Raw genomic sequence first — 21,471 nt, 5'->3', positions numbered from 1 at the left:
AGAGAAGCACACCCAAAATAACCAGCTCAGAACCTCTACAGATACATCATCGATGAACCTGTTTGTATCAGCCCCCAGTTATAGAGAAGCACACCCAATATAACCAGCTTAGAACCTCTACATATACATCATCGATGAACCTGTTCGTATCAGCCCCCAGTTATAGAGAAGCACACCCAAAATAACCAGCTTAGAACCTCTACATATACATCATCGATGAACCTGTTCGTATCAGCCCCCAGTTATAGAGAAGCACACCCAAAATAACCAGCTCAGAACCTCTACATACACATCATCGATGAACCTGTTTGTATCAGCCCCCAGTTATAGAGTAGCACACTCAATATTACCAGCTCAGAACCTCTACAGATACATCATCGATGAACCTGTTTGTATCAGCCCCCAGTTATAGAGAAGCACACCCAAAATAACCAGCTCAGAACCTCTACAGATACATCATCGATGAACCTGTTTGTATCAGCCCCCAGTTATAGAGAAGCACACCCAATATAACCAGCTTAGAACCTCTACATATACATCATCGATGAACCTGTTCGTATCAGCCCCCAGTTATAGAGAAGCACACCCAAAATAACCAGCTCAGAACCTCTACATACACATTATCAATGAACCTGTTCGTATCAGCCCCCAGTTATAGAGAAGCACACCCAATGTTACCAGCTCAGAACCTCTACATACACATTATCAATGAACCTGTTTGTATCAGCCCCCAGTTATAGAGAAGCACACCCAATATAACCAGCTTAGAACCTCTACATATACATCATCGATGAACCTGTTCGTATCAGCCCCCAGTTATAGAGAAGCACACCCAAAATAACCAGCTCAGAACCTCTACATACACATCATCGATGAACCTGTTCGTATCAGCCCCCAGTTATAGAGAAGCACACCCAAAATAACCAGCTCAGAACCTCTACATACACATCATCAATGAACATGTTCGTATCAGCCCCCAGTTATAGAGAAGCACACCCAAAATAACCAGCTCAGAACCTCTACATACACATCATCGATGAACCTGTTCGTATCAGCCCCCAGTTATAGAGAAGCACACCCAAAATAACCAGCTCAGAACCTCTACATACACATCATCGATGAACCTGTTCGTATCAGCCCCCAGTTATAGAGAAGCACACCCAAAATAACCAGCTCAGAACCTCTACATACACATCATCAATGAACCTGTTCATATCAGCCCCCAGTTATAAAGAAGCACACTCAATATAACCAGCTCAGAACCTCTACCTGACCCATCTATGATGAACCTGTTCATATCAGCCCCCAGTTATAGAGTAGCACACCCAATATAACCAGCTCAGAACCACTACAGACACATCATGAACCTGTCCATGTCAGTGCACGTTATTGAGGAGATCTTTATGAATGTATCTAAGTCAGCACCCTGTTTTAGAGGAGGTCATCTCTTATTTTACCATCTCAAAACATAGACACACCTCCATGAATCTTTTAGTGTATCTCATATTATCGGGATTTGCTTCTATGGGGCTTCGGAAGTAAATAACTTACACAGGATCAGTGTTGATCAGAATGGTGTCCTACTGGGCACTAATCTCTGACTTACTCATGAACGGGAGGCGCTCCGGGCACTGCAGATGCGGCAGGTAGGTGAAGTCTTCAGGAAGGAAAGTCGTAGTCTGAATATAGGAGTCATTGTTGCTGAAATAGATGGGATATTCTAAAGAAAAACACAAATGGAAAGGTGTGATCAGGAACCTAAATGTTATGTTTAAATCAGAACTGCCACTTCCATTGTGAGTTTCAGGACATAAAAGGTAGCCTTCATCCACTGAGAACTGCCACTTCCACTGAAAACACTAGACACCCTGCTAAATGCAAACGGCATTGAAAACATTCCTACCTGCAGTTTTTGTTTTTCACCTGCATAAGATGCATTGACCATTTCATGGTGTCATTTGTTACCCTGCATACACAGCCTATAGAAGATTAAACCTTCACCTTCCGGAGGCAGGAGTATCAGTTTGTGTTCAAACATGAGGCATGCAGCATGGCAGTGCCCTCTTAAGAGCATTGCAGGCAGGGGAGGACTGGGCCAGGGGGCAGGGGGGAAATTGCCCCCTGGGCCGCTCTGATGTCCTGTAAAAAGGCTGCACCACTTATGCCACAGACATTACTAAAGGATTCCTGATGAAGAGAAGTAAAAAGTCCCCACCGCTACCCTACTGAGGGTGAGATGAAGACAAGGACAGAGCGCAGCCCTCCCCCAGAATGGATGGTATAAACTGTGTCTGAGCAGAGGCCGGTTCCATGCCCCACTGGAGACTCTCCTCCCCCGGCAAGCCCTAACCGAGCTGTCCCAGCTCCCCCCAACCGCCCCCTGCTGGCCAGGTTAGGAACCCGGATTCAGCCAATGAGTAGAGAGTACCTGGAGCAGGGCTTCAGCCTGGAATGGGGGTCAGGAGGAGGACAGGAAGAGGGAGAGTGGGAGGGGGGCCAAGTCGCTGCACCATGGGCCTCTGGTTTTTACTCGCCCCCTGGGCTGGAAGTTGCCAGTCTGCCCCTGAATATAGGCCCCCGGGCAATGCTGTGCACTGGGGCCCTGCCAACACAATCACCCCACGCCATTTTTCTTTTAAATTTTGCCCTGGGGTTCCCCTCAAAATCCATACCAGACACGATGCGGGGGGCCCTTTTTTTTTTCCACCAATTTCTTTATTGCCAGCAATTCTTGTTTTTATATTCAGCTGTCAAGCGGTGAACCCCGCTGACAGCTGAGGACTCATTGGTTGTTAAGGACGTGGTGCCCGGCTTCCCACCCCACTCCTTAACAACTAGCTATACACAGTTCGTTATGGAAAAGAAAAAAAAAAAACGCAAAAAGCAAAACACATGTAAAAATGTATCAAAAACGCAGGTGCAGGTTTATTGAAGCCTATTACACGCAAAACTCAGTCTGCTGCGGGAAAAAAAATCCCTGACCCTTTCCAAAGATGCACTGGCTGAAAAACGCATAGATGTGAACGTGTACCAAAGGAAACCAATTTACCACTTCCGGACCGCCCGCCGCAGTTTTACGTCAATACTTTGACATTAAATACCGGGGTTATGGCAGCAGATAGCTGCCATAACCCCGTTATTTTTTTAAACGGTGGGCTGGTCCACTTTAACATAAAGGTGGTCCTAGCAGCGGATTCACCATGGGATCCCCTTTATGGGCGGCAGGAGAGGTGCACCCCTCCCGCCGCTTCCCCGTCGTTTTCCCCGCTTACCGGAGCCACCGGTAGCGGGAAAAACCATCCGGTCTACTGTCCTCTCAGGCAGGAAGCCGAGTGAGATGGCCCTTACTCCACTCTATGGCCTTTGAGGACCGGAGCGACGTAATACGCCCCTTTCTAGCAAAGACCTTAAATAGCTCTTTTTTTTTTCATCGTGAAAAAAAATTACTTTTTTTTTTCTTTTTTAGTGTAGATGTGAGGTGTGAGGTCTTTTGATCCCAGATCTCACATTAAAGAGGACCTGTCCTGCCTATTTCTATTACAAGGGATGTTTACATTTCTTGTAATAGGAATAAAAGTGATGAAAACATTTTTTTTTTAAAAAACAACAGTGTCAAAATAAAAGCTAAAATAAATAGAAAAATAAAATAAAATAAAAATTAAAGCGCCCAGTCCCCGCTAGCTCACGCGCAGAAGCGAACGCATACACAAGCCACGCCCACATATGTAAACGGTGTTCAAACCACACATGTGAGGTATCGCCGCGATCATTAGAGTGAGAGCAATAATTTGAGCCCCAGACCTCCACAGTTACTCTAAACTGGTAACCTGTAGAAAGTGTTGCCTATGGCGATTTTTAAGTACCAATGTTTGTCGCCATTCCAATTTTGAAGCATGACATATTGGGTATCTGTTTACTCAGCGTAACATTATCTTTCACATTATAGAAAAAAATTGGGCTAACTTTACTGTTTTCTTATTTTTTAATTAAAAAAAAGTGTATTATTTCCAAAAAATTGCGTTTTTAAGACTGCACTAAAAAAAGTTTAGGTGTAAACCCAGAGTGAAGCCAAGGGATCAGCATGATGGCCATCGAAGGTCCACCTCACCATACCCAACCTGACCCTTCTATACAATTGCAGGCCTATTGTCCTGAGACACCAATCAGAATTGAAGGCCTCAGTCCATACCAGAACTACAGTTGCCCCTGGCCTCAGGGGGACACATGTATTGTGATTGGACATGGATGTGTCGTATGAAGATGGGGGAAACTCTGGATTGACTCCCAACCTCCAGTGTGTTGGTGGTCACCCCTTGTGTACCTACCTGTGTCATTAATGCTGTTATTCCTCCGTGCGTACGCACTGCGCACCATCTGCTCATACACCTGTGCTCCTATAGTCCGCACGTTCTCCCGTATGAGGATTCCACGAGCTTGCATCATGAAAAGATAAGTGTTCACTGCAGGGACACAACAAGGAGACATCATGTACTAAGCTTCTAATTGTATCAGTGTAGATAAAATACTGCATGAAATCTGATTGGCTGTTAGACAAACACAGACATTTTCCTCTCCTCCACATAATGGGGGGAAGTTATTACAACCAATAAGAATCTGTCATTCTCCATATGTGCTATCATTGATCGGTCTGCTGGCAGGGATAACTATAAGGAGATCAGGCCAAGGAGGTTCTGCTTGTGGGATCTACTGAGAGATGGAGAACCAATCAGGGAATGGAGGAAGAAAACAGCCACTTTATTGGCAATTGCGTTGTACGGGGTGCAAGGTTCAGGAGTGCGTTGTGCGGAGTGCAAGGTTCAGGAGTGCATTGTACGGGGTGCAAGGTTCAGAGTGCGTTGTACGGGGTGCAAGGTTCAGGAGTGCGTTGTACGGGGTGCAAGGTTCAGAGTGCGTTGTACGGGTGCAAGGTTCAGGAGTACGTTGTACGGGGTGCAAGGTTCAGGAGTGCGTTGTACGGGGTGCAAGGTTCAGAGTGCGTTGTACGGGGTGCAAGGTTCAGGAGTGCGTTGTACGGGGTGGAAGGTTCAGAGTGCGTTGTACGGGGTGCAAGGTTCAGGAGTGCGTTGTACGGAGTGCAAGGTCCTGGAATGCATTGTACAGGATGCAAGGTTCTGGATTGCGTTGTACAGGATGCAAGGTTCAGGATTGCGTTGTACGGGGTGCAAGGTTCAGGAATGCGTTGTACGAGATGCAAGGTTCTGGAATTAGTTAAACTGCAAAGACACCAATTAGTTAAACATTGCACACTTAGCTAAAAACCTTGATTAGCAGCTCACAGGAGCCGAGGGAAGAATAGCGACATCAGATGGAACATAAATGAGTGCAGCAGAGCAGGACATGCAGCAGTGTAACATCTATCCAACACAGCCAGCGATTGGTGGGCAAGCTGGAGGCGGCTGCAATGAGAGTAATTGGAGCTGTCAAATGAAAGCACTGATGTCGGGGATGGGTGGGGCCGATATTCGGGCTCCGCCCCTTCGTTCCATGCATAGACAAACAGCTGGCATCGGCGGCATGTATATATTGCTGGCCAGGGAGGAAGGTGGCAGGGGGCGGGACCAATTGTAACTACTGTATGTGTACCCACAGCTGTGAATAATTCAGGCGTATTACACACCGCTGTTGGTGCACATACAGTAGTTTCAACTGGTCCGCTACCTGCCACCTTCCTCCCAGGCCAGCGGATGTTTGTCTATGAACAGGACAAAGGGACGGAGCCCCGCATATCGACTCCGCCCACCCCAACATCAGTGCTTCATTTTGACAGCTCCACTCACTCTCATTGCGGCCGCCCCTGACTTGCCCACCAATCACTGGATGCAGGATAAATGTTATATTGCTGAGGTATGTAGCCCCCAGAGTTCCCGGCCAACCCCAGGCCCTGGGACTCGGGGCTAATAATTTTAAATAAGCAATATGAGACCCAGGCTTTTTGGAGGCCCGCTCTGGGCTTTAGCCCCGGTCAGCCGAACGCCACTGCTCCACTGCAGCATTTTTATTGGACAGCTTGGGCCAATGGTGCTTTACCATTGGTCCAAGGCTCCAAGCTGTCCATTGAGCTTGTTGCCTCTGACAAGAAATCATCCTCTCAGTCTGCTGCAAACAGCTTTTGACAGGCTGCACAAGGAGCCCCATATCTCCGGAACCATAGGAGCCCCAGTGGTAGGGTAGGACTTCAGGTACCCACCCCCCCCCCCACCCCCCAAATTTGGGGTCTCTGTGATCCCAGGTCGCCCAGCTACGACACTCAAAGCTTGAACGTTTTTGTTTTGTTTTGTTTTTTTAATGTACATGGCAGGTGAGGCTCTGCCTCGCCTGCCTCCCCTGACTGCACGTCCCTGTTGTATGTTAGCCACGGTGCAGGGCTCAGGTGATCCCTCGTGTTATCATGGCTTTATAATTTTCTTACCTGCTGCTTTCTGCTCGCTCAGAGACAGATAAATAGGTCACCGGGGACACCTCAGCACTGTAAAAGAAGCTGACTGTGAGAGCAGAAAAAAAAAGGCGCCGTAACCTGGGGATCTGTGTGCTTATATTGTAATTCCAGAGCCACCTATAGTGTTTCCAGCACTCCCTCCCCAGCTAATAGAAAGAGACACTTCTACAGGCATTGAGTCATCCACTTTAGCCCAGTGGATGTCCATTCTTCCCTAGGGCTTACTCAGACATGAGGCTAGGGGGCTGCAAAAGCAGGCAAAGCCAAGATTTTACTGCCCCCCGAACGTCCATCTACACAAAGACATGAAGCCACTCCGAGCTGTACACATGCAATGATACCCTGCTTAGCAGCCATTCCAAAAATTACTCCTCCTGTTACTTTCAGACACTGAACGCAACCCATTAGAATTAATGTGGTCCGGAAGCCGCAATGCACTTGGTTGCAGTATGGTCGTTTTCCCTTTTTAGGGTTAAAATGGGTGGTGGGGAGGCAACCACATACAGAGTCTGAGTGTTTGTGGAATGGACTTTATAAAGAACAGCCTAAGTCCTTGGATGGTGGGACTCTTGGAGCTGCATGTGTGGAATAGGCCTTAGATAGGGATGGCTTAGATCCTGGTTTGTCAGGACTCCTGAATTTGCATATGTGGAATAGGTCTTAGAAGGTATGGTTTAGGTCCCTGGGTGGGGGCATACTTTGAGCTGAGTGTGTGAAATAAGCCTTAGAAGCTATTGTTCGGGCCCTGGAGTGGCAGGACTCCTGGAGCTTTGTATATGAAATAGACCTTAGAAGGGACAGCACAAATGCGTTGGTGGGGGATCTGTTGGAGGTTTGTGTTCAGTAGACGTTAGAAGGGACGGCTCAAGTCCTTGACTTGGGGAACCTCCTGGAGATGTGTGTGGGATAGATCTTAGAAGGAATGGTTTAGGTTCTGGGGATGGAGACCTCTGGGAGCTACGTGCATTGAATAAACCTTGGATGGATTGGTTCAGGCCCTGGGGTGTTGGGACTCCTAAAGTTGTGTGGTGGAATAGACCTTAGCATGGGATCCCTTGGAGCTATGTGTGGAGTAAATCTTATAAGGGAAGGCTTAAGTCCTGGGGTGTGGGACCTTTAGGACCTGTGTGTAGGATAGAATCAGGTTCTGGGTGGGACCTCTGGAAACCGTGTGTGGTGTAGACCTTAGAAGAAATGGCTCAGGTCTTGAGGTGGTGACTACTTTGAGTTGTGTGTGTGGAATTGACCTTAGAATGAATGGCTCAAGGTCCGGGGTGGGGGACCTCCAGGACCCGTGAGTAGAATAGACGTTAGAATGATGGGATCAGATTCTGGAGGGGGGGGGGGGGTGTTTCTGGGAACTGTGTGCGACCTGGACCTTAGAAGAGATAGTTCAGGTCCTGAGGTGGGGTGACTTCTTTAAGCTGTGTGTGTGTGGAATAGACCTTCGAATGGATGGCTAAAATTCTGGGGCGGGGGACCTCCTGGACCTGTGTGTGGAATAGACCTTAGAAAGAGTGGCTCAGGTTCTGGGGGGGGACCTCCGGGAACTGTGTGTGGCATAGGACTTAGAATAGGGATCCTCAAACTATGGCCCTCCAGCTGTTGCGGAACTACACGTCCCATGAGGCATTGTAAAACTCTGACATTCACAGACATGACTAGGCATGATGGGAATTGTAGTTCCTGAACAACTGGAGGGCCATAGTTTGAAGACCCTGCCTAAGGTCCTTAGGTGGGTTACCTCTTTGGGCTGTGTGTGTGGAATAGACCTTAAAATGGATGGCTCGAAGTCTGGGGGGGACCTTTGGAAGGAATGGCTCAGGTTCTGGGGGGGGGACATCCGGGAACTGTGTGTGGCATAGACCTTAGAAGAGATAGCTAAGGTCCTTAGGTGGGTGACCACTTTGGGCTGTGTGTGTGGAATAGACCTCAAAATGGATGGTTTGAAGTCTGGGGTGGGGGACCTCCTAAATCTGGGCATGGAATAGACCTTAGAAGGAATGGCTCAGGTTCAGGGGGGGACCTTTGGAAACTGTGTGTGGTGTAGACCTTAGAAGAGAAGGCTCATCTACTGAGGTGGGTGATTTCTTTGATCCAGGTGTGTGGAATAGACCTTGGAACGGACGCCTCGAGGGCTATACTGGGGGAATCCATGGATCTGTGTATAGAATAGACTGTAGAAGAGCAGCGGCTTGGCTCAGGTCCTGGGGTGGAGCTGCATTATATAAGTGAATTGTCAGAAGTTAATCAACCAAATGTCATGTTTGAAGGTCTTCCAGTAAAGCAGCCATCACTGAGCCGACAGGCAACGTTCTACACCATACTAATCTCTATAATCTTTCTCATTAAAGGGACAAATCTGTTCCTTATTACTGTACACAGTCATTATTACTGAGCATTCTGTCCTATGCAGCTAACACTCTAAGGTAAAGGAGGTTTAGAGTTCAGTCTTTCTACAGCATTTTCTTCATGTGTTAGGCTGGCCACAAATCTTTTAATCTGAAGAAACAATCTATTAAAGTCATCTTTTATATTCCCTAAACATAGAAAGCATATAAGCATAGAGTTACCTTCGTATTCTTCTTCATTAGATGTTTCAAAGGAACCCCTTCCCCCAAAACATGCAAATGAATTAGCTCTATTACTGATATGCAGATTGTGACTTTCTTCCAAAAAGTCAACAGTTACACCCTCATCCCCATCGCTAGCCACTCCCCATGCCGCTGACCCAATACATGACTATAGGCAAAGATGTGATTGATATTCAGGATGATTGACAGCGTGTCTTCACCTCTCTGTGCTTTATGGGAAGCAAGGTGGGGCAGCCTACTAAAGAACAAAACAGGTCTCTGCGGCACACTAGAGCAGAGAGTTTAATGATTATGAGATGTTTCGATTAAAGCGGAGTTTCATCCTCAGAAACGTTTTTGGATTAAAAAATACTGCCCAAATAGTGATCCTTAGCCCTTAATATATCGGCTAATCCCGTAGTTAATAGTTTTATATGTTTTGAGTTATCAGAAATTCTTACTTTTAAAATCCTTTGCTGAGCGCGGCCATCTTTGCTGGGGTTATACGAAGCCGCAGTGTATAGATGTCTTCCCTTCTTCCTGGTTTGAGCTCATTGTGTATGCAGAATGCGGCGCGAAATTTCGCGCATGCGCATTACTATGCGGTCGGTTTCCATATCATCATGTCATTTCCTTTTTGCAAATAACGAGATGAGAGGAGCAGCCGGCCGCCTACGTCACTGCCCATTGCCTTCTGGGAGTGATGAGTAAGAGCTCCCAGGACGCATTGCAGGACAGGAAGTGACGGCGCGGGCCGCGGCCGCAGAGGGAGGAAGTGGAAGAAAGGTGAGTATATTTTCTTCTGAATCAAGATAAGTAAAAAAAAAAAAAAATCCGGACTATCCAATTGTTTTTCAGGTTACACTCAGCAAGCAGATGGCACAAAATCGATTGTGTCGATTTTTAGGCCGGAACTCCGCTTTAAGGATAGTTCTGTAAACATTGTCAAGAAAATAGCTAATTTACAACTAAATTGCGCATAAATCTGCAAGTGTGCAATCTCATACAATAGTATGTATTTATAACATTAGATGGGATTGTATGATATGTGTTACATTGGATAATCTTCCATTAGATCACAGCAGATGGTAAAACAACCACGCACCTTACTGTATTCTTTCAACTCCTTTTTCTTTTATCATCATAGTCAGATACTTTATTTTGTAGTTTTCGACCTAAACTTAATGAATTTTATAATCAGACTGTAACCTGAATGGCCAGTTTGAGAAAAGTTTTATAATCAGACTTCTAAAGTAGAGGAGACAGATAATATGCAAAGTTCCCCCATTAACCCCCAGTCACAGACCACTCAAACAGCTACAGGTTCATGGAGGTCTTTGTGCACCCTACATGGGGCAGAGTCCTAGTTCTGGAATACCGCACATAGGACTGAGCTCCCCCATGTTCTAATTACATAATCCAATCAGCATGGTGCCATGAAGTCAGAACAGGTGTTATTCATTTGAGTCACATGGCTGGGGATTTTGAATTGTTTTCAAATAGACCCTGTACAGATATTAAAATTACATTATAGAGTGGTAACAGATTGCATTGAAGGCCCCCACCCTTGTGCAGGGATGGTCATTCCAGTCTAAGGCAGACTTCATCGTAGAGGCCATAATGTGCACGTCACTGACCTTGAACAAATGTTCCTTCTCCTCAAGCCCAACTCCAAGCACAGACAATTATTTCAATGTTTTTTTTCATCTTTAATCAACTTAAATAATGTGTTTCTTTTTTTCTAGTTCAGGAGTTCTCGAAGCTTTGCTGAGAGCCAGTGCTATATACAGCGAGGGGTTGCACTTCCAGCTCATCTCTGAATAGGAACAGTGTCTATGATCTACATCAGTTCCAGTACTGTGCCTCCACCAGGGCTTTTTTTCAGCAGGAACGCGGGGGCACCTCCGGCACTGAATGTATGCAAGGGGTGCTGGGGTGTGCTGAAGGGTCTACTGATGCTGGCTGCTAGGGGATGTATTGTAGCTGGAGGGGATCCATATTTGCACTGCAGGGGGGTCTGTTGTTCCTAGGGAAGTCTATTGTTACTGGAGGGGGATCTATTGTTGCTGGGGATTGTCTTATGTTGCTGGGGGGTCAGTTGTTGCTGGGAGAGATCTACTGTTAAAAGGGGTTTATTGATGCAGGCTGTGGGGAGATCTGTTGTTGCTGCCAGGGCTTTATTGTTGTACTGTGGGATATTTTGTTGTGGGTGGTGCATTGTTGTTGGGGGGAATCTATTGTTGCTGGAGGGTGTATTGATGTTGCTGGCTGCAGGAGATCTATTTTACAGATTTTCTTGTTATTAATAACAATCATTAACAAATTCCATACTTACAGTACTTGGTACCAAAAATAGTTCTGCGTTCTCCATAAAGGTCAGTACTGAGAGGTGGGCAGGGGGTGGAATCGGAGAACAGTCCTCGGAGGTGGGTAGGGGTGGAGAAAAGGGGCGGAGAAAAGGAGGAGTGAGTTCCTGCACCTATTCTTCAAGAAAAAAAGCCCTGGCCTCCACCCATCTCACTGTGCTGTGCCATTTACATAGCAAAGCAGAGCAGTAGGGTCATCACTGTTGGATCCCAGTTCCGTAGGAAGACCTTTATGTCATGACCTGCAGAATTAGCCCTCCTACTCTTGGTCATCCTTTTGTCTCCCTAATATACAGGCCATTGCATTCCTCACTACACTGGACTTGCATATACTGAGTTATTTCACTTGTGTTTTGGTTGGCGAGTCTTTCGTATGTACAAGCTTCTGTCTCAGTGTGTTGCTGGCTTGAAAAACACAGGGATGGGATGTTTGCTTAGAATCCTTCTGAACTTTTCTGACATTTCAGCCAGTGCTGTATTTTGGCCTAGGCCAACAAGGCCCAGGCCTAGGGCAGCACTTTGCAGGGGGGCAGCAAAAAAGCCACCCCCCTCCACCTGAGACTCTATTGGCCACTGGTTGCTAGAACCGCCTCTCTCTCCCCCCTCTCTCTCACCCCCCTCTCTCTCAGCCCCCTCTCTCTCTCACTCACCCCCCTCTCTCTTCCCCCTCTCTCACCTCCCTCGGTCTCTCTCACCCCCTCTCTCTTTCTCTATCCTCCTCCTCTCTCTCTCTCATCCCCCCCTCTCACACTCTCACCCCCCTCTCTCTCTCCCACTCATCCCCCCATCTCTCTCTCTCTCTCTCTCACCCCCCCTCTCTTTCTCTTTCTCTCTCTCATCCCCCTCTCTCTCTCATCCCCCCTTCTCTCTCATCCCCCCTCTCTCTCTCTTAGATTCCCCCCTCTCTCTTTCATCCCCCCTCTCTCTTTCATTCCCCCTGTCTCTCTCTCTCCCTCCCTCCCTCCCCCCTTCTCTCTCTCCCTCCCTCACCCATCCCCTCTCTCTCTCACCCCCCTCTCTCTCCATCCCTCACCCACCCTCTCTCTCTCTCTCTCGCCCCCTCTCACCCCCCCCCCCCCCCATGAGATCTCAGGGGTTCATGCTGGGACTTGTAGTCCCTCAGTTTTGGATGGAGTCACATCCATTAAAACAGGAGTGGGGAAAATTTACATGGGGGGGGGGGGCACCCAATTTTAGTCTTGCCTAGGGCAGCACAAAACCAAAATACACCACTGATTTCAGCCACATAAGAGATGAATAAATTAGAGATGATGAAGCTAGGTGGATAAGTAGTGAAACATTTTCAACATTACTGAAGAAGTCCAGTTGAATGTGATTATTGAATGAAGAATAATAGTAGCGCAAAAAGTCACTTATGATGTAACTCACAAATTGCATAAAATACAACCAAAAAATAAGGGGTGTTTTAAAACACTTCAATATAGGATAAAAAGTCCTTTAAAGTCCATAGACCGTCCAGGATAGAGTGATGTTGTTAATGGATCACCTTTTTCAACCACCACCAAGTGTCACACAGTAGAAGTGGCAACTCACCAGATATAGTGGCTCAGGTGTTCTCACACAAGAGCACAAAAAGCAGGAATCAAAGGTATTAATGATGGGTGTCAGAAACAGCCTTGATCAATCCTTGCTGTATACACTAGATCCGATATCCCTTCCACAAACTCCACTCAGTATAATGGCCACATGCAAGGTAAAATGACTACAATAGTGAAGTACTGTAAAACTCAACTTTATTATAAAAAGAGAATTGCACTCACATATGTAGGAAAAGGTAAGGCTTTCATATAACAATCAACAGCGGTCAGGCAGGAATCCTCACACGAATAGCCTCCCGGGTTGACTCCACGCCAACCCCGATACTTCCGGGTGGGTCCTCTACCCTACCACGTGGTGTCGGATGCGTCGTCTGGTTTTAGCAGTTAACCAGCTGACTCCTCCAACAAGCGCAGAGATATCCTGCTTGACATACGTGTGTCCAGATATATATTTATTGAATGTGATTATTACTAGGTGTCAATTAAGATCTAGAATTGTACCCACCAATCTTACACCTCTTCTCTCACCTCTTCCACTTTCACCACTTTGCAAGTAAACTTTGTAGTAAAGCCTTGTAGGTTGGCATCTCACCTGGGTTGTATGACAATGGTACCCTGCCAGTGAGTAGGTTCTGGAGGGCTGTGGACCTTCATTCTGGGAAAAGTATTATTTTCTTGGGAGCCATCAAGAATTGGGAGTAATCAGGTATTATTTTAAGTGGGCTTCCCCTTCAAGGGAAGCATGAGGACTTCTCCTATTATGGGAGGGAAGGTTGATTCCATTCCTTATTAGGAGGAATGTTAGAACATTCAGTAACCCATTGCTAGAACACAGGTCTCACTTTTCTTTACACCTTTCTCAATGTGTTAATTAGGATTTTTGCAACTCATTCAAGTGTGGTGTAGACACTACCTTGTATGACTCTGAACATATAATCTACTTCAGTAAAGTCTGTTTATTGCTTTCAAGGAGCCTTGAGTGGACTGTTTTATTCAACAATATGGGCCTAATCTTGGACATGGTCCTAGATTCGGAGAAAAGACCAGGACAAAGGTCGGCATGTAGAGCGGGCTGGATAAAGGAGCTGGGTTCTGGACAGGCCAGGCTGGGTCACCTACAAGTCTCTAGTGCGACCATTCTCAACCAGGGTTCCTCCAGAGGTTGCTACGGGTTCCTTTAACCACTTGCCGTCTGCTCACTCGAGCACTACTGCGGCAAAGCGGTTCGTTATCGTCTGGCGACGTAGACCTACGTCGCCAGACACTCCCCTTTCTCGGCGGCGCTCGCGCGCCGCCGGAGGCTCGCTCCCGCTGTATTCAGTCACAGCGGGAGTCGGGCCAGGGGAGGAGAGGCAGCGATCGCCCCTGCTCTTCCCCGATCGTCGGGGAATCGAGTGTGGAGATCCGCCCGCTTGTGTAAACACAAGCGGGCGGATCTCCTAAGTGACAGGCAGGGTCAGATTGCAGGGTTCAGCATAGTTGAACCCTCGATCTGTCCCTGTGTCACTAAGTCACCTCCCCCCACACACGTTAGTAAGCACCAGGCATACATTAACCCCTCCCTCTCCAATAAAATGAACCCCTTTCCTGCCAGTGTCATTTTTACAGTAACAGTGCATATATATAGCACTGATTACTGCAGAAATGTCACTGGTACCCCCAAAAGTGTCAAAAATGTCAGTCAAGGGTCTGATCTGTCTGCCGCAATGTCGCAGTCCCGCAAAAAAAATCGCAGATCGCCGCCATTACGCGTTAAAAAAAAAAAACACCAAAAATGACAGAAATCTTTCCCTTAGTTAGTAAATGCAATAACTTTTGCGCAAACCAATCAAAATACGCTTATTGTGATTTTTTTTTTACCAAACATAGGTAGCAGAAAACAAATTGGCCAAGAATTTAAAGAAAATTAGATTTTTACATTTTTTTTGGGGGGGGGAATGTCATATAAAAAAATGTTAAAAATATTGTTATTTTTTCAAAATAAACGCTCTTTTTTTGTTTATAGCGCAAAAAGTAAAAATCGCACAGGTGATCAAATACCACCAAAAAGAAAGCTCTGTTTGTGGGAAAAAAAGGACGTAAATTTCGTTTGGGTACGGCCTCGCACGACCGCGCAATTGTCAGTTAAAGTCGCACAGTGCCGAATCGCAAAAAGTGGCCCAGACGTAAGACAGCAAAATCCTCCGGTGGTAAAGTGGTTAAACTGTGGCTTATTGACCTTCCATTTCATGGTGCCTCCATAGTTCTAGAACCAACAACACTTAGCAAAACCAGCAGAATGACACACATTATCTTTTGTAGCTGTCTGTAAGTGTTGCATTATTCCTACTAACCACCAATGTAAGGGGCCGATTAATTGGATTTAGTAAAGGTTCATTTAAGGCCTTGACATTAATTTAGGGGTCTGGGCTAAAAAGGTTGAGAATGGCTGATCTAGAGGTTGAGAACCCTTGTGGGCTCCATTTTAGAGAACCTCAGGAACCTTGTAGATCGAGGCGACCAAGGGGGTTAATGTACACTATAAGTGGTCCTGTTACATTAAATGTCTATCCTTGTGCTGAAGAAATCACCCCAGTTACCTGGCTCAGGTTATCTGGAGGCCAATAAAGCCATTGCCAGGTGGATATTTCTTGCCCCCAGGCCAATTGTCTATTGCCATCTCCCTCCTATCCCAAATGAATGGCTAGCTCTAATATCACACTAACACCAACATGTGTCATACACAAGGCACACTGATGCCAGGGGCAGAGAGGCCACCAGACTCTTCCAAAAGTTTGGTTCTAGGTGTATGGACTTGGAGTAGGGGATCTGTGAGTATAAAGTGCACTATTTCAAAAACGCAAATACTCAAAAATGCAGGGACAGCCGCAATTATCCCAGTGGGAACCTTTTATTATATGCCGAAATATAATACTGAGAGTCATCAACACGCATGTGTGGTAGTCTAAAGCCACTGGAAGCCTTGCCACCCTATGCCGTGGCCTATGTTAGCTATGCCGAAATCCGGCCCAGGGTGTAGCATCATGTCTATGCATGGCTGACAGATATTAATGTAAAAGCTGCACAGCGTTCACTTAAAACTGTGTATTTCTATTCTTGGAGGAGGAACATTCAACTGGTGACAGATGACAAGCAGTCAGAAGAAATAAATAATTAAAACTTTTGGGATGTGCTAACTTTTTCATGTTACAGATAACAGAAATGCTGGAGTCATACTAATAAATATAAGGTTGCCTTGAAAGTACAACTGCAGGGTGAGGATTCCTTTACAGGCCTCATGCCTCTGCATAAAAAAATCTTCTGAAACACACTTTTTCATGAAGAACATGAAATCTCTTTATTCGAAACAGGAAATTATTCATTTCCATGCATGGGTGGAGGAACCATCTATGACACCTGCACGGGGGAGGGGCCACCTACATATTATTATTACACCTGGACGCAGGGCTGGCCCAAGACATTGTGCTGCCTGAGTCCGAGAATGAAATGCTGCCCCCCATCCCCCTCCCAAAAAAAATTCACGCCCTCCAGCTGCGGGCATGGTACAGGAGAATGCAGTGCTGCGGGCATGGTACAGGAGAATACAGGGCTGCGGGCATGGTACAGGAGAATACAGGGCTGCAGGCATGGTACAGGAGAATGCAGTGCTGCGGTCATGGTAAAGGAGAATGCGGGGCTGTAGGCATGGTACAGAAGAATGCAGTGCTGCGGGCATGGTACAGGAGAATGCAGTGCTGCGGGCATAATACAGAAGAATGCGGGGCTGTAGGCATGGTACAGGAGAATGCAGGGCTGCGGGCATGGTACAGGAGAATGCGGGGCTGCGGCATGGTACAGGAGAATGCGGGGCTGCTGGCATGGTACAGGAAAATGCGGGGCTGCGGGCATGGTACAGGAGAATGCGGGGCTGCGGGCATGGTGCATGAGAATGAGGGGCTGCGGGCATGGTACAGGAGAATGCGGGGCTGCAGGTATGGTACAGGAGAATGCGGGGCTGCGGGCATGGTGCATGAGAATGCGGGGCTGCGGGCATGGTACAGGAGAATGCGGGGCTGCGGGCATGGTACAGGTAATGCAGAGCTGCGGGCATGGTGCATGAGAATGCGGGGCTGCGGGCATGGTACAGGAGAATGCAGGGCTGCGGGCATGGTACAGGAGAATGCGGGGCTGCAGGTATGGTACAGGAGAATGCGGGGCTGCGGGCATGGTGCATGAGAATGCGGGGCTGCGGGCATGGTACAGGAGAATGCGGGGCTGCGGGCATGGTACAGGAGAATGCGGGGCTGCGGGCATGGTACAGGTAATGCAGAGCTGCGGGCATGGTGCATGAGAATGCGGGGCTGCGGGCATGGTACAGGAGAATGCAGGGCTGCGGGCATGGTACAGGAGAATGCGGGGCTGCGGGCATGGTACAGGAGAATGCAGGGCTGCGGGCATGGTGCATGAGAATGCAGGGCTGTGGGCATGGTGCAGGAGAATGCGGGGCTGCAGGCATGGTACAAGAGAATGCGGGGCTGCGGGCATGGCAGAGGAGAATGCAGGGCTGCGGGCATGGTACAAGAGAATGAGGGGCTGCGGGCATACTACAGGAGACCTGTCAAGTAAAAAAAAAAAAATGTTTAAATGTACGAAAATATCGGCCGATACCGATACACGATGACCAAAATATCGGTATCGGCAATGAAAAAACGATATTGGTTGATCCGTACTGCAGAGAGGGGAAATATCATTATAAGACCCACATAGAGGGAGGAACTATCTACATATTAGTATTACTCTTTTAAGTAGGGAGGAGACATCTACATATCATTATTACACCTGCACAAGGAAAGGAGACATCTACATATCATTATCACAGCTTCAGAGGCGTAGAAGTCATCTATATATCATTATTACACTTGCACAGGGTGGTAGTTGTCTACATAAAATGATTACACTTGCACAGGGGGAGGAGTTATCTACAGTTCATAATTACACATGCACAGGGGGAGGAGCCATCTAAATTGTATTATTTCACCTTCAGAGTGTGAGAATCAGCTATATATTACTAATACAAGGGTTGCACCGATACCATTTTTTATATCGGCGAGCACGAGTACCGATACTTTGTGGTGTGATTTGCGTCAATACAAAAAAAATTGGTGCAAATTGCACTGCAAAGAATTGCATGCGATTTGAACAGGAATGCAGTGCAATTCCCCCCACTGCTCGTATGTGTGTATGTGTATGGAAAGAAAAAAGCGCCATCTAGTGGGCAGTTTAAAAAATGTTAGAACTCAGTAAATATCGGGCCACCAGCAAAATAATCTACATAGGTGTCCCAGGCAGCTGATTATGGTGAGTCAGGGCCGCTGGAGGAGAAGTTTCGGGACCCCCTGGCTATATGGCAGAATTGATGTCAGCTGGGGGGCGACCCGCCTCTACATCTCCTCCATCCCTGTGAGTACCTCCAGTGGCTGTGATTTGCTATCATCGGCAGACCGGGACACCTATGTAGATTATTTTGCATGTGGCCAGATGTGTACTTGTGAGTTTTAACATTTTTTAAACTGCCCACAAGATGGCGCTTCTCCCTTTCTATACACACACATAGGAGCAGTGGGGAAAATCGCATGCGATTCAGACTGGAATCGCACCGCATTCCTGTTCAAATCGCATGCGATTCTGTGCGGTGTGTTTTGCGCCTTTTTATTTTATATTGACGCAAATCTCACCGCAAAGTATCGGTTTCAGTATCGGGAGGGTTTCGGTGAGAACTGATACTCGCACTTGGTATCAGTGCATCCCTAAAAATTACACTGGCACATGGGAAAGTTGTCTACATAAAATGATTACACTTGCACAGGGGGAGGAGCCATCTACATTGTATTATTACACCTGCAGAGGGGGAGAAGTCATCGATATACCATTATCTCCCCTGCACAGAGGAGTAATAGTCTTCTATAATTTATTACACCTTAATAGGTGTAGGAGCCATCTATTTATCATTGTTAGATCTGTATAGGGGGAGGAGCTATCTACATATAATTATTATCTCTATATCATAATTACACCTGCACAGGGGGAGGAGCCATTTACATTGTATTATTACATCTCCAGAGGGTGAGAAGTCAGCTATGTATCATTTTTACCCCTGCAGAGAGTAGTAATGGTCTTCCATCATGTATTACACCAGGGGGTCCTCAAACTATGGACCTCCAGTTGTTCAGGAACTACAATTCCCATCATGCCTAGTCATGTCTGTGAATGTCAGAGTTTTACAATGCCTCATGGGATGTGTAGTTCCTCAGCAGCTGGCGGGCCGTAGTTTGAGGATCCCTGTATACACCTTAATAGATGTAAGAGCCCCCTATATATCATTATTAGATCTGTATAGGGGGGAGGAGCTATCTACATTTTATGACTTTTACATAGTGAGTAGTCATATTGTTTTTCTTTTTTTTTTTCAGAATTGTCATTATTACGATTTTTTTTTTTTACCATAAATATGTAGCAGAATAGAATACAAACTGGCCTAAAATGATGAAAAATTTTGATTTTTACTTTTTTTTTGGGGAATGTTATATACGTTAGAAGAATGTGAAAAATATTGTTTTTTTTTTTCAGAATTGTTGCTCTGTTTTTTTGTTTATAGCGCAAAAAATAAATATCGCAGGGGTGATCATATACCACCAAAAGAAAGCTCTATTTGTGGGGAAAAAAAGGACATCAATTTTATTTGGGTATAGTGCCGTATGACCGCGCAATTTACCGTTAAAATAATACAGTCCCGAATCGCGAAAAAATTACCTGGTCATTAAGGGGGGAAATCCTTCCGGTCCAGAAGTGGTTAAGCCTACGTCATTATTACACTTTAATAGGCGGAGGCGCTACCTTTATATAATTTAATTTAACCGTGCATGGGGAGCCATATACATATCATTATTATTATGCCTACGCAGTAGGAGGAGTCATCTGTATAGTATCATTATACCTGTGCAGGGAGACGAGCCATATGCATATCATTTATACACCTGAATAGGAGGAGCCATCTATCATTATTATACTATTGATAAGAATCCTATATATAGAGGTACTCAAAGCTTGACCATACCCCCCTCTATGGAGGGAGGAAGACTTTCCATGGATTGGAATATCCCTTTACATCACTTTCCGGAAAAACTCACAAGTAGACCCTCCTCCCCCCACTAGTGACCACCACTGGTCAAGTCCCTTATCCGTATTATGAACAATGTATACTGCATATAGCGGGTCATATACTGCATATAGCGGGTCATATACTGCATATAGCGGGTCATATACTGCATATAGCGGGTCATATACTGCATATAGCGGGTCATATACTGCATATAGCGGGGGTCATATACTGCATATAGCGGGTCATATACTGCATATAGCGGGTCATATACTGCATATAGCGGGTCATATACAGTAGGTATTACTAATAATTTATAATACAACACTCTGTATAGCATTCACACTACTAGTTATAGATAAGTCACCATCGCTAGCAACATCCACCCATCTCCCCACACATAAATGATATATAAATGTCTCTTACCTATTCCTGGAGCCACATAAATGAAATAAAGAAAAGAAGAGGATAGGCAGAAGAGAAAAATGACTGCCAGCACAGATCGGTTTGGAATTCGGATAACCTTCCTCATGGCACAATATGGAATCTTCGAAAAATGAGATGTAAAAAAAAAGGAAAATGTGCAGTTCCTGGAAAGAGGAAGAGGGGGTCACATCCACATTTTAATGGGCTCAGGGTGACAACGGATAACAATCAGCGATCGTATCTGAAAATTAGAGGTTATTGGGCATGGTAATATAGGGGGGGAGGGGACACATCCATAAATTATGCGTATTTAATAATGAATGGTAATCAGATGTTTCCTGGAATCAAGAAGGAGTCTCCCCATGTAGAAGAGGGATGTCCCATAGATTTGGGGGGTCTCCTGATATAGAGGAGGGAATATTCCACAGATCTCAGGGTCTCCAAAGGTAAAGGAGGGAATATTTTGCAGATTTCAGAGTCTACGGATATGAAGGAGGGATATTTGACAGATATTTGGGTCTCTGTATGTAGAGGACAGATCTTCCACAGATATCACAGTCTATAGATATGGAGTAGGGATATTCTGTCTCTATATATAGAGCAGGGGATGTTCCACAGATATTGGGGTTCCTTTATATAGAGGTGATATTGTTCAACAGATATTGGGGTCTTTGTATATAGAGAAGGGGATATTTCATGTATGTCAAGGGTCTTTAGATATAGAGATGTTCACAGATATTTAGGTCCTTGTATGTAGAGGAGGGGATGTTCAACAGATATCGGGGTTCCTGTATATAAAGGTGATATTGTTCAACAGATATTGGGGTCTTTGTATATAGAGAAGGGGAATTTATCACAAATATCAAGGGTCTTTAGATATAGAGGAGGTGTTCCACAGATATTTAGGTCCTTGTATGTAGAGGAGGGGATGTTCAACAGATATCGGGGTTCCTGT

The 21,471-nt window shown here is 46.0% G+C and overlaps 1 protein-coding gene across 2 annotated transcripts in view; it reads right to left on the bottom strand.

Annotated features, from left to right (window-relative positions):
* The window catches only part of B4GALT5 (beta-1,4-galactosyltransferase 5), a 35,143-nt gene extending 13,909 nt beyond the window's left edge, over positions 1-21,234 (bottom strand). For both annotated transcript variants that reach the window (XM_082272366.1, XM_082272367.1), the window contains exons 1-3: positions 20,517-21,234; positions 4,326-4,460; positions 1,607-1,720 (exon numbers count right to left, since the gene is read on the bottom strand). In XM_082272366.1, coding sequence (XP_082128492.1) covers positions 1,607-1,720; positions 4,326-4,460; positions 20,517-20,622 — 355 coding nt within the window. In that variant the 5' untranslated portion in view covers positions 20,623-21,234. The remainder of the gene's footprint in view (positions 1-1,606; positions 1,721-4,325; positions 4,461-20,516) is intronic.
* Positions 21,235-21,471: the final 237 nt, after the last annotated feature.

This window comes from Pelophylax lessonae, assembly GCF_965119305.1.
Source record: "Pelophylax lessonae genome assembly, chromosome: 11".
NCBI lineage: Eukaryota > Metazoa > Chordata > Amphibia > Anura > Ranidae > Pelophylax > Pelophylax lessonae.
This window is presented reverse-complemented; position numbering and strand designations above follow the sequence as displayed.